At 40.5% G+C, this 13,680-nt stretch overlaps 1 protein-coding gene across 2 annotated transcripts in view; it reads right to left on the bottom strand.

Moving 5' to 3' along the window:
• LOC135945197 (leucine zipper putative tumor suppressor 2-like) overlaps positions 1-13,680 on the bottom strand; it is a 59,239-nt gene that overhangs the window by 18,443 nt on the left and 27,116 nt on the right. The window contains exon 1 of one of the 2 annotated variants that reach the window (XM_065492706.1): positions 7,902-8,201. The exons of the other annotated variant lie outside the window; for it this stretch is intronic. Coding sequence (XP_065348778.1) covers positions 7,902-8,186 — 285 coding nt within the window. The 5' untranslated portion in view covers positions 8,187-8,201. Of the gene's footprint in view, positions 1-7,901; positions 8,202-13,680 lie in introns of those variants that run through there. 2 annotated transcript variants of the gene reach the window in all.

The following is a 13,680-nucleotide window of genomic DNA, read 5'->3' as shown; positions in this document are numbered from 1 at the left end:
CGCGTATTAAGATGTCGCAATAAAAGGAATAGCCGGTGCTTCGGTCGTTTGGTCCGACGCTGAGCCGCGAGAAAGCCGCCGCCGCCGCGACCACGGCCGGCGGCCGGCGTCCGCGCGATACATTATGCGCGAGTGAGTGAGGGTAAGGCAAAGGACACACAGTTCTCCTTACACATGCGCCGCGAAGGAGAGATAAATTACGTGCTGGCCGGCAGCTTACGTGTGAACCATGGCAGTGTGTGTGTGCTTGGGGGTCACGGGGTCGGCATACCTGTCACAGCTCGGTTCTTGCCCACCGACGGACCGACCGACCGAGTGGCCGCCGCGCCGATAAATATACGAGATTACGAGATGTCAACGATGACGCGAGTGCTGCCCTGCTTCTCGCTCGATTTCCTGTTTCGCGTTTCGTCCTGCTTGCCATTGTGACTGCTGGTGCGTATGGGCAATCAGCGAAGCGGATTTCAAATTAGTTTCATCGATCGGCATCGGCACTGCGCGTTACCATTTCAATGTGGCAGCGCAAAACACAAGTATTCAACTATTTTGAAATAAAATTGTGTGAATGAAATAATAAAGGTTAATTTGGTATAAAGAACACAAAATTGCATTTATTTCTAAAATATAAATCTCAATCAATATAGCGAGATCGGATTGACAAGAATGAAAAAGGCCCGTGAATTGAAAATTAAAATCAATTTTTTCTTTTCTTTGGAAACTACCCTTCAAAGCTGCACAGTTGAGATTTTAGTTTTTGCAATTATAGGGTCAATTTATCTAAAGTAATTAATTCTTATTTTTTATATAAATCTAAATTTTGAAATTATCGGAATAAATTTGAATTTGTTCACATCTTTTCCTTTTTCGAGGTTGATACATCGAGTCGAAACCTTTCCATCGGTTCTGAACTCTCATCTGAGCCACTTTGGAAGGTGATGTGATGTGAGAATAGCCAGAAATATTAGAATACATCTAATTTAGTTAAAATGTCGATACTCTAGGTTAATTAAAATATGGAATCTAATTTAGATTTTCTCATTACCTGAAGAAACCTCTCTTTTATAAAGTTTGGTCCAAATTTATAATATTTTTGTTTTGGATGTGGGCAAAGTTGCTCTACTGACCCTGACAAACCTAGATCGAACATTCTACCTTTACTAGCTCTGTAACACCGAAAGTAATTTTATCATAATATTATTGCTTCTCAATTTGTGGGGACAGATTCACAGTTGCGGTAAAGATGGAAACATCAATATTAAAATTAATGCAACGCCGACCTTGAATAATTTTTTAACGGAAAAAGTTTAAAAAGAAAATATTATTTTATTTTAATAGCGGGAGGTAACTGGGTTTAAGGACTGCCGCTCTCTAGATGCAATATCAAATTACCTCCAAGGCTGGATCGAAATTAAAATCTATGGTCGAGCGATTCATTCGAGAGGAATGCAACCCTCGGCGGATAACAATTATTTCCCTGCGTCACTCCCCCGTTGTTAGTCAACGCGCGTCTACCCTTTTTCTAATTTTGAGGCCACAGATAATTATCGGTGTATGAAAAGAACGCGCTTGTTATGTGTGTATATCATGCATTGGGCGGAGTGGGCGTGTGTGCTTTAAAAGAAAGAGCATGTCAAAGTTGTTATTATTGTAATATTCCAGGTCGAGAGTGAACGATAAAGTAAAAGTGGCAATTTATAATGCGCGTGAAACGAAAGTGCACTCACTCGCTTGGCCGCTGAACTCACAATCAGACCATCGACAGCAGAATTTATAAAGCTACTCTCCATCATGCGAGTGCGGCTCTGAGCACATTATTATGATGATATGACGATTATTATGCATGCCCGTATATCGCCGTCGTTACTTATTGACGAGTGTGGGAATTAACGACGCTTAATTGATTCACCGCTACCATAAAGCCGAGGGAATTATGCATGCGAAACGGCCGTTTTTCATGGGCTTCCCTCAGGATTTTTCACCAAAGCGCGTGGGCGTCAAACGTAGTGATGCGTGCAACGGTCGCTTATTTTATCGACAACTTCATATATGTAAATCATTAGCTCGAACATAATTGGAAATGTTCGTTTAATTGCTAGGTGTGGGGTTTATGAGTTAATAAGAATGCAGCACTTAATGACACCGAATGCCGTCGGTTCAATTAAAAGCATTAAATTTATCCAATGTCAGCTATAGATGAGACACATATTGTAAAATGCAGATTTTATTGATTCTATGCTGCATGTAAAGTTCAGTAACAAAAATAGGCAACTTGTAATATCCCTTCCCTACGCTATTTTAGCAGGTATAAAATAAATTTTTGCGATAAGCAATAAGAATGGAGAGGTAATCAAGTTGATTAAAAGGAGAAACCAAACTCAATACTTGTGCAATGATTAATAAACATAACAACCAGATGTATAAAAAACAGCTTGAGGTCAGCCAGAAGAAAATCATTGACCCTGGAAATGTGAAAATACAGTGAGAAAATGTCAAACGACAACTTATCCCAGCATTCCTTAAGGAAGAATATTTATTTAGGACAGTCACATGTCCATACAATAATATAATTTTACCCGGAAATACTCGTTTTGTGATTTTAAAATGGAAATTAAAAAACTGACCGCCTGTAAATTTCAAAGAACCGAATTCGCCGCGCACATCCGGTTGTTTGTATAAACAGCAATGTAGATTTATGACCGAGAGAGGGTAAATGATCCTTGTGACAGCACGCTGTACTGCGGTAGAGGTTACGACATCCATTAGTGTATTGAACCAATGAGTGCATAGCAAGATTCAACCATTGGCTATTTCTGTTTACCAGCCAAATCCAAGACGGTTTCGGAAGTGCAAGAGAGAAGATCTGCATCCGAGGAGATGAGTCAGTCTTGAGAGACAACTTGGACTAAAAAGTGATCAACAGCCCTCAACACACACACCTACTCGTAAGTACAAAGTCAAACCGTGAATAAGTGCACTGAAGGACACACAAAATGAAAGGCATACGAGTTAAAACGCGCGAATTCGGAATATTTATTTGTTAATCGTAAAATGCACAAGTATTTATTTTTCCTGCATGATCCTGCTTAAAATAATCTGCTTTTTAACTAACTACCGGTAATCATCTTGATTAGTCAGGAACACCAGAGGAATAACTAAGCTTCAATTTTTTAAATTTCACAGGCAGTTCAACATTCACTAGAGAGTGTCGCCTAGCTAAACCAGACATTACGAACTTACTATTATATTTGAATTTTTTAGCGGATTAATTTTTTTCGAGCTTAGTGTAGATAGGATCGGAAAACTTAGATCCTTACTAAATTTAGATTCCAACATAATACTCCTAAATTTATTAATGCCAAAATACTGCGACTTATTGTTAAACATCAACATGCGGATTAAAAAACCGAAATATTAATTTCCCACTCAAAGTGTAAATATTTTTGCCGTATTCTGTCCTTAAAATTAATATTTTCTGCCATCCATCGCCATTTAATGTCCTCAAAAGTGTTTGATATAACCCCAAAAAATATAAGAATAAAGTTGCAAAAAGTTTCAATGGTAATCTACATAAATATACATATATGATAAATGTGACTGCGTGTTTAGGACACTAAGAACAACCACAAAAATTCAAAGAATCATTAGGTTTAGCGCGACAGACAGAGAATTAAATGAAAATGCGAGAGCGGCAATCACGAAAATGAACGGCTCTCCGGCCCATCCTTTTGCCAGAAAATTCCTCCATTATAATAATAATAACACCGAGGAGGAACAAAAGGTCATTGATTATTTACGGGCCGGTCGTCGTCAGGAGGCCTGCAGCACTTTTCCTCTCCGCTTAATTTGGTTTCCGTGAAACAAAAAAAAAACGAGATTGATTAATGCACCTGACTGCTGGCAGCAGCGCGCCCACGAATGCAGGCAAAAGCAGCAAGTGCATTGTTATTGGGCGCGATTGTTACACGTCACACGCGCTCGATCTGGGGGGTCCAGAGAAAGAAGATCGCGCTGGCTGGCATCGTGAGGAGTGAGGAGGACGCCCTATGCTTTTGTTGCTGTGGCGCCAGTGCGGCACTATAACATTACCATGCCGACAGGGACGTGAAAAACAGCCGATTTCACAATAACAAAGGTCGGAACACGTCTTAATGATTGATTTGCACGTGAATCTCTTATACAAGGTTTTCTCTGCTTCTTAGAAAATTAGAAACCATTCAGTATTACCGTAAAAGAATGGAATTTCAATTTTTAACCGTCTTAAAAAAACGTACGGTTATTGGAGAAATTGGATACTTTTAAAAATATTTCGATTTTCAATTTAGGAATATTTTTTTACTGGGAGAAAAATCCAAGCGTTACCTTTTGCATGTTTTCAACGCTACTGTAGAAAAATATTTGCTACAGCATACTTGTTACTTGTTGAACACCGCTGGTTTGTAGTTAATTTTACTCTCTAGCCATTTCCAAATTGATACACCGAAATGTCAACGATTTTTCACATCCCTACTGGCAGACACTTTTCTTTCTCGTGTATATTTGCCTGCTTACCAACCGAAGATACAAATGCAGTCAGGCACCGCAGCACTCCATATCCATATATCACGCCGATTTATGGCTGCTGCTCTCAGGTGTCAAATCAGCCGGGCCGAAATTGTTTTCGAAAGCTAACAAGTCGCAAAGTCGGCTGCCGCTAAAGCAGTGCCTCGTCAATCTTGATTTATAGGCGCCGCCGCCGCCAAATTAATCTCACGTGCCACGCAGAGCAGAGACATTAATTTTCGTGTTTAGAAGCGGCGTCGCTAGAAAATTGCGTCTGATTGAAACGCAGGTGGCGCGGTTTTGCGGTTAATCTCTTTCGTAGAGAAAAACGTTTTCGACTTTCGTTTTCATTCGGGGCCAACCGTTCAGCGGTAATCAGCGTAAAGTGAATTGCAGCGGACAATCTAATTTCAATAATTGTGGGTTTGGAAACTGAAGGTGCCTTTTCTTGCTCCAGTTGGCGGACTCTTTCGAAATGCCTGATATTTTACGCCAATTTGTCGTACCGCAAAAAAAACCGGTCGTTAAGAAAACAATCAAATCAAATTTTACTGTCTATTCATTGTCCGTGCGCCGACCTCTGCCATTTGGACTTTCGCGGAACACACGACATTTCGCAAATGAACCGAACAGAGGGCATCACAACATTGCTGGCGCAGGATTTCCTAGAACGAATAGAGCTACCAGGTATCCTTCAGCTCGCTTGCTTATTTTTCCTCTGATGCTGCGAACAATAAAACAATATATACATACATAGCTGGAGCCGAGGGAGCTCTCATTTTTTCGCTGACGAGCATCAGCGGAACGATAAAATACACTCGGCCTTGAGGCGAAACGTGCGCTATTATTTGCCGAATATATGAATAGGGCAGTTAATTTACTTTCGAGAGCTAGTTCGCGGCGACGGGAAAGTGGGCGGTGGACGGGCGCGGTGTGGAGCCTCCTCTCCAAGCAGATTTACTCTGCTGCGTTCAAAACGAGGACCAACATATTATTTTAGCAGCAATCCGGAGCACGAGCGTTCGCTCCACGTCAAATATATTACTCGCGCAAATGTTTGCTCTGAAACCAGCGGACGGAACACGTGAATGGAAACGAAGAGCAGTGCAGTTTTCCCCATGAATCAGTCATCAAATATTTGCATTCATAATTCCAAAAATAAATTAAAACTAATGTAGAGTGTTAATATATCTAATTCACTGTGAAAAGGAAGACTATAAAGATTAAATGAAAGATTTTTTACGGAGTATTCGAATTCTGGCATACTGGAGGAAATGGGAAGGTTAAATAAACACCCAAATTCATTCAGTTTGTATTTAATCTGGGAAGATTCTACTGTATTTTTTCCAAGCATTATAACATTTTCTGGTTCTGATATTTCATTTTCTATTCACCGGCAGTTGATGGGATGTATTTCAACATTCAGCTGTCGTTAATTTGCTGTTAAATCGTGACTGTAGGAATGGGTTGTATTATTTTGACTGCCGGTACTTGAATTTATTTGCAGTGTAAAGTCTCAGCGAGAGACTATTTTGCATAAATAACCTGACGCCTATTTCATTGTCATACAATGTAGACAAGGGGAATGGAATTGCGGGCGAAGGTTTTGCACTACAGTTCCCAGCCCTCTGTTCGTTGCTTGTCCGTATAAATATACGTATCTATAAAACACCCATTCGACGACAATTTCCAATTACGTGGGGCCCTGAACACTTTGAGAGAAAATCGGTTTCAGTGGGGTACACATGGCTTGACAGTTTATAAAAAAGCACGTTCAGAGTGAGCAAGTTTCTCTGGGGAGACCTAACATTACCATTGTGTACTGGAAAAGCTCGGTTCATCCTTTGGATTGTTAATTAAGCCAGAAAAATGTACTTTCAGAGAAGAAGTTGCATAATTTTGAGCACAAAAAGTGGTATTTTTATCACTTTTCCTGCTAGGGAAGACGTGACACAAGATAAAAGAACGAAATTCGACGTGCTCATTGTCCGAAATGCACGTGCTGACCGCGGAAGGCCGATTTTGACGCGTCCTTTGTCATCAAATTGGAAAGGAACTGCTTGATTGCGTCTAAACACAAGAAAATGACAGAAGCGTGAAACTTTTTCCTGCAATCACGACGCACAGAGTTTTTGCCGCTCTGCAATGAGCAGCTCGTTTGCTTTCGACAGCTCTTCTTATATTATATATATTTTCTTTCTTGTCGATTCCATTATCGTCGACTGCATTCTCGCGGCAGATTAACGGTGTCTGCTCAGCTGTTTGAGAAAAAAAGCTCGCTCGTGCACAATCAGAGAGAGAACACGTTATTTGCATCGCTCTCGAGTGTGTGTGTGTGTTCACATACAATGAACGGCAGAGAGGAAATTGCATCGAGGTAATTATCAATCAGTCGTGAACATAGGCTTTTGTCAATTCGTATCTCTTTTGATTGGCATTGCTGGGACCGGTGCATAATGATGGCAGCGAACGGAATCCCTATCTGCACCATCGACTCCACTTAACTTGATTCTCGTGAGCAGATAAAAGAGTTGCATTGCAAAAATAAAAGATTGATGAGCTTCATTCGCCCCCAATAATATAATAAAACTCTTGACTGACTTCTAATAAGCTTAAACAAATAGTTTAATACTGTTTAAATGTACAAAGGTCATTGTGCAAAATGAGGGCATTCCAAATACACTTCATTGGATTTGAACAATTTACTGTGACATAGTTTCATTAAAACATTGTTAATAATATCTAAAAGCCGATGTTTTAAAACTGCTTGTGCTTAAAAAACTCATTGAAATTGCACTGAATAGGACTGAAAATAGAACATTTACAGTGATGATAAATCAGAAATAGGTTTAAATCGGTTCAGTAAAACAATGACAACACTGAAAGCTCTCTTCATAATAGTGTGAATAACATTAAGGGTTACCAGTAGGAAGATTTTCCTCTCGTGATTTATAATAACAAAACAGTCGGTAAATTTATTCCTCAAGAATTGGTTATTGCAGTTGCAACAAAAGTTCATTCCTTTGATTTCCTCATTTATATTTTCAGTGGATTGAAATTATTTCAAGCATTATTGATCCCAAGAGAAGCGCAAAATTTATATAGAATGTGCGTCGGAATTATTTCAAATTGCCTTTAAAATGCGTTAGAAGGTTAGAAAACACGAACACTGACGACCGTTTAACGACTAAACACCGTGATTACCAACATTACTGCTAAATTGGTAAAAAAGGACGTATATTGCTGTGCGGTGTGAAAAAGAATAGGACAGAAACGGAGCTTGGCGTTATACGTGCTTGCCCAGCTTTATCGCATCGATCGTTGCTTTTCTATATATAATAGCTGCTTATTTAGTAAATTACCTCAGTCCGGGTGGATGAACGGCCTACGCGGCAATCTGATCGATCCCTTGCCTTGCCTTGCCAGCCCAGCAGCGTGCGATCTGCCGCGGCAACGTGCAGAATGCGCGAGTGTTTCGCGACACACACGAAAGTGTATAACGCACAGTCTCTTGGGAAAGAGGCAATTAGCAAGAGTGCGTAAATCCGGCGTTGGCGTGGAGGCCAGTGCAGCGATAGTGCAGTCAGCTTGTTTTCTGCAAAGTAAACAGCGAAAAGTGCAACCTCATTGCCAGTCGAGTGTTGCATTCCGTTGCTGAAAAAGGTGCTTTTCATTTTTTGGTGTTCATAATTGAAGGAGAATTCGTGCGCGCTCTGCCTGATGGTTTAATAATAATTGTGCCTGCGTTTAGAAAGAGAGGTGGCAGCGTAACACACGCGAGCAAATTGCCGCAACATTTTTTTCGGCAACAACTGTTTGCCTTTCGAATTGAAGGTTTTTAACTCTAAATTGAAACATTTAGCTTGAATGATGCGGATGAACAACAACTAAGAAAATATTTATTTGTGAATTTTGTTTAATGATGAGGGTGAAAAGATTATAAAATTTGTCACGTGCCTTTTTGAAAATGCATTCGGCAATGTGAGTACTGTACAATGCGAGTCAATTTCAACGGTTGGCGGATTTTTTAGGACAAATTACTGCTGATGATTTGTCAAAACTTTAATAAATTTTCTCTAAAATAAAATCAGTAAGTGACTTGAGTGAATTTTGAGCCGAAATTTCCATCTAACGTTTTATTTAAGTTGTAGAATTGGATAAAAAATGAATTGGTTCAAGAATGGAAATACTTTCCACACGCGTCTCTTCGCAAATTAGAATTTTAATGCAGATAGGAAGCAAACGACGGAGCGTCTCAAATCTCAAACCTGTTCGCTTGCTAGTCTTCTTCCTGGGGTGAACACGAACAAAAAAAAGTACAGACACGCCTAATTAAGAAGTATTTCAGTATACTCAGCTTTTACGAGCAGAAAATGTGCGAAAATATTTAACACGCGAGTGAAGCAGTAAATGTGCTTGAAAATTTGATATTTTCACTCTCCTTCAGCTACCGGAGTTGGCCTGGCTAACCGACTGAGAGAGAATCTCAATCTGAGCAATTGCGTAATGCTCATGAATAATTCATGCTGAAAATTTAACGGACCCCTGGCTGCTTACTCACTAATTTGGCTTCTTTTATTGGGTTACAATATCACTTTGTCCGCTTCTCGCCGAGGCTGCTGGCGCAATGCAGCGACAGCCAATAATTAATCCCGCGATTGAAGGTGTATTAAGTGACGCCGGGCATGCAGGCGAGCAATGATTGATTAGCTCGGGTGTTTGACCCGCGAGCAAATGATGCTGCACGCCGATACAACAATGGAGCCGTAACATGTGAGGCAGATGGATTGCCGCTGATAGCCATTGTTTCGCGTTTTTTCCCCTCGGTGCTACGTGTACGGGCACTTACGAGAGCGGCGGCGGCGGCGGCGAACCGGCGTTTCAAACGAGAGAAAGTGGAGGCGTATTTATTCTCTGTGCGCGTATCCGTACACGGCCGGCTTGTTGATTGAGATTTCAACACGCGTAGAATCATTTCTAACGACGGGCAAAATAAAGGCACTAATTGCGCTGGAAAATCGCTGTTGCACCGCGTGTACGTATCGTTCATTAGTCTTTGTTTTTGCCACAGAATGATAAGCATCTGACAATCTAAGCAAACAAGCGAAACATTATGATGATCTTACAGAGACAAGCTCTGCGTGTATGTGTCATCTCGCGGTCGTTATTATTTTACAAGGCGATAGAGTTTCTAATTTTTATGTCTTCGCAATGTTTTATCGCTCTGGAAATAGTCTATAACGCAAGGAGAACTAGAGGAGTATTATTCAGGCATAAACGTGGTGTGGCAATAAAGTCATGCCCTCCTTAAAGGTTATTAGGTTTATGCGCACCGGGCTCTGCTTCGCCAGATAAGTGAAATTTTGGTAACTATATGTGGTTAAAAATTGAAAAAGCAATTACCTCGTTATCACTTCAAAGCTGTAAAAAGCAGTAGTTGAGAAAATTCTTGAATTGCGCTTTTGAATCGACATCAATAGCGATTGTAAAGTTTTATATTGAAACTAAATTTTATTTTGGCAAAAAACATCATAGAAGCTCTATAATAAATTAATGGATCTATTTTACGTGTTTTTTTATTAGCATAGACATAAAAAAGTGAACGATTTAGAGTAGAATTCTTAATTTAAAGCCACCTATTCTGATCAAAAATCACATAGAAGTATAGCAGCAGTTGATTATTATCTCATATCAATTCAATCCTCCACACCTCCAGAGCTCTTAGAATGTTTTGACGTAAAAGAATTAGGGAGCGCGATTTTAATGCATTTCATATACGGCCGTTGCAAATTTCATATAATATAAGTTCGCTGGACAGGAATTCACAGGAAACACGGTGAACAATGCAATTTTGCTCTTGCAGCGGTCGCGGTGACATAAAACAGTGACTGCACTGATTCAATTCGTCTCGACGAGCGCTTCTATTTTGCCACTTCGCCATGGCAGACTTGCTTCCAAACAATAAATTGCATCAGTGGGCAGCAAGAGCGAAAAACACCGGCCGACGCACACTAACACATCTACAACGAGCACCAATTTTTTGGTTGAATCGGCAGCTGTCCTTAATGGGACCCAATCTTCATGGGAAAATAACCTGTCCGTCCATTTTTTCCGACCGAGTAAAAAGCAGGTTGCATCACGACGAGCTGCAGCTTGCACGACTCGCCGAGATTGAATCGGACAAAAACAAAGTGCAATAACGCCCTCGCTGCAAACGAAAGTAAAATGAGTGCAACACTCGCTGCCGCCGATCGTCGGCGGCAATTGCGCAAGTGGCGACCGCAAATCGCACCATTGTGAACGGATAATGTTGCAGAAAAGTGGCTGCATCTTGATTACTCCTCCTGGCGATGAGACAGCACAAGTCATGACCCCCAGGAAAAAAACGAGCACTAGTCTCTATTGAAACTTTTGAAAGTGAGCTCATCTAGAAAGTTTTTTTGCATCAACACACAGAGCTTGAATAACCTCTATTCAAATCGGAAAAGAACAATTCCCTCCTCACAAATTAATCAAACGGATTATGACTTTGCTGAAAACACATCGGATTTTCTGAGAGAAATAAAAACTCAATAAGTGGCAAATAAATTTCGCCGACTAGCTTTTACTAGCTAAAATAATTTTCTCTAAAATTCTCAACAGCAATAAACACTTTGATTTACTTTATTTCATTTTCTCGAACATTCTCTAAGCACCCAAGCCGTTTTGGTGTGTGCTATTTATTCCGGGGCCAACTAATCACAAGCTAATTTCCCAGTCCTCCCAATTATCTGGCGAAAGAAACATAATCATGCGGTGCGCGCACTATTAAAAAGCACGCTGGGAGTCGAGTAGAAGTGTCAGTTGGGTCACGACGAACAGTCCGCGCGGGCAATTTTTCACCGCGAGAGCTGGTCGTGATGATGCGTCCGAAAACACACCAACAACACCAACAACAACAAACACTGCAAGCGAATCTTTGCTGTTCGCGAGAGAGTCGTGCTTGCGAAATAAGTGCCGGGGTCAGACAAATAAAACAAATCCGCCGAGCCAGGCGCAGAAGATAAAGAACGAGAGGTGTCCCAATTGCACGCGAGCCTGAGAGCGAAAAACGAGAAAAAAAATGAATCCGCGACCGCAACTCGGTGTAACTGTAAATGCGGCATTATTGTCGAATTTGAATCGTAATGAGCGGCCCGTGCTCGGTTTTCCAACGGATCAGTTGAACTCGATTATAAAAATGTTTCGCAAAAGCAGAAAATGATTGGAAACAGCACAAATGGAGTGGTTGTGTTCCGTTTTGGGATAATTCAAAAGAAAGGTTTTTACGAAATCTATCTGAATTCAAGGAAAATATAAAAGGAGGGAAACGCTAAGAAGAAAACTTTTGTCTTAAGGATGAATTTAATGGGGGGCCAAAATATTCAACTGTCAAGTTGGCAGTGCAGCAAATTTGGAAATTTCGGGGATTCACATATGCATTTTAAAATGGCAAAGTCCCCATTTTCCCCCATTTCATCGAAACAATTGAAGATTCAAATCATTTGTACACTCTAGAAAATAGCTTAAAAAAGACGACTAAATATAATCACTGTGTTTGATGAGGCGTGTAAAAAGCATTGTTCTCCGCACGAAGGGCTGAGCATCAAAATAATTGAATATATATTTGCTATTTTACGAGCAAAAAGAGAAAATCTAATTTTATTTACCACCGCAATAATAACTGTACAATTACAGACATGAAATTGCGGAAAGCTTGTGCGCGGTGCAATTATTCGCGATGAGAAAATAAACCCGGTGCGGCGTCTTGACGACCACAAATCGCTCAAAAGATGAAAGAACGAAGCTCGCGCAAGTGAGCAGACCCTTAATCGCGGAACTGCATCTTTCGCCAGATCTCACAATGCACTTTTGCGCCTCTATTTATTTATTTATTCATAGACGCGCCTCGACACATGTATATTATTATTGTTACAGCCGCAATTATGGATGCTTGATTAAATTTTATTAACCATAACCGTACCAGCCGGGTTTATGGCAAACAAACAACACGAATATGCGCCTTTATGGCACGACTACGAGATTCATCTCTGAGAAAAATTACCCTTTCTTTTCTCTATTAAGCGGCTTCTTATCCTGCATGCAGATTTTATCGCTATTTCGCGCCGATTTTCAATTCCCACACGACTTTGGCACTGTTTATGGCTCAATACGTGACTTGATTGGAAATAATTCAATTCAGCCAGCCGCGGGAACGTGCACCGACTCAATTTCAGATTGCAGATCTAAATTGAAATGTTCGGTAAGCAGCCTATGAACAATGCTCCAAGTGTTTTGTAATTTAAATAATATTTCACTTTCATTACTTTTCATTTATGAACACATTATTTCAATTACGGCGTGTGACTCCCACACCTCTCGATACATATACATTTCTGACGCAATCATAAGCGGATAATAACTATTGGAATAGGTCAAGCAACAAAACTACTTAGTAAAGATCATACTTAATGCATCCAGTCTGACAGTCTCTAATTAAAAAAACGAGTGAGTTGCTTGCATGGGCCATTTGTAGATTGCTTGACCACCATTTTCTCTCTCGAGTCCTGCTTGCCAAAAATTTAATGCCCACTTTTTTGCTGCACTTACCTACCTTGTTTGTGCATCGCAATGCAAAAAACGCACGCGAGACACTAAATAACAGGTTGTTAGGCGCGACATGCGAAGAAATTGAGCCCACTTTTGAAGCAGCAAATGGGATTTTCCCCAATTACACCAATTGAGTCGTCAAATGCAGCGCAATTCGCAGGATGAGTTTTCTAATGGCAAGGCCACGTCAAAACGGACGTATTTCAAGAGCATGTGCGACTATTGCCCTATTAAAATTAGAGACAAACGCTTCTCTCGACATCTTATTTTTGGCCTCCTTAGAGCGTTAGAAGAAGACAGATTTGAGAATTTTGCAAATCGCTGAGGATTGGTGTCGCATTCTTCATGACGCTAAATTAATTCCTGACTTCACATTTTTTCCGTCTTCCTGGAACACTTCTTCAATGATTAGCCTCAACTCAACGGTTTGGCGCAAAAAAATATCTCGGAACGCGCTTAAAGCGTAATTGCCTGTAAAAGGACGATTAACACCTCAGCAGCAATTAATTAATC

This window comes from Cloeon dipterum, chromosome 1, assembly GCF_949628265.1.
Source record: "Cloeon dipterum chromosome 1, ieCloDipt1.1, whole genome shotgun sequence".
Classification (NCBI taxonomy): Eukaryota; Metazoa; Arthropoda; class Insecta; order Ephemeroptera; family Baetidae; genus Cloeon; species Cloeon dipterum.
The sequence above is the reverse complement of the archived record's forward strand: the minus strand, read 5'-3'. Positions and strand labels throughout refer to the sequence as shown.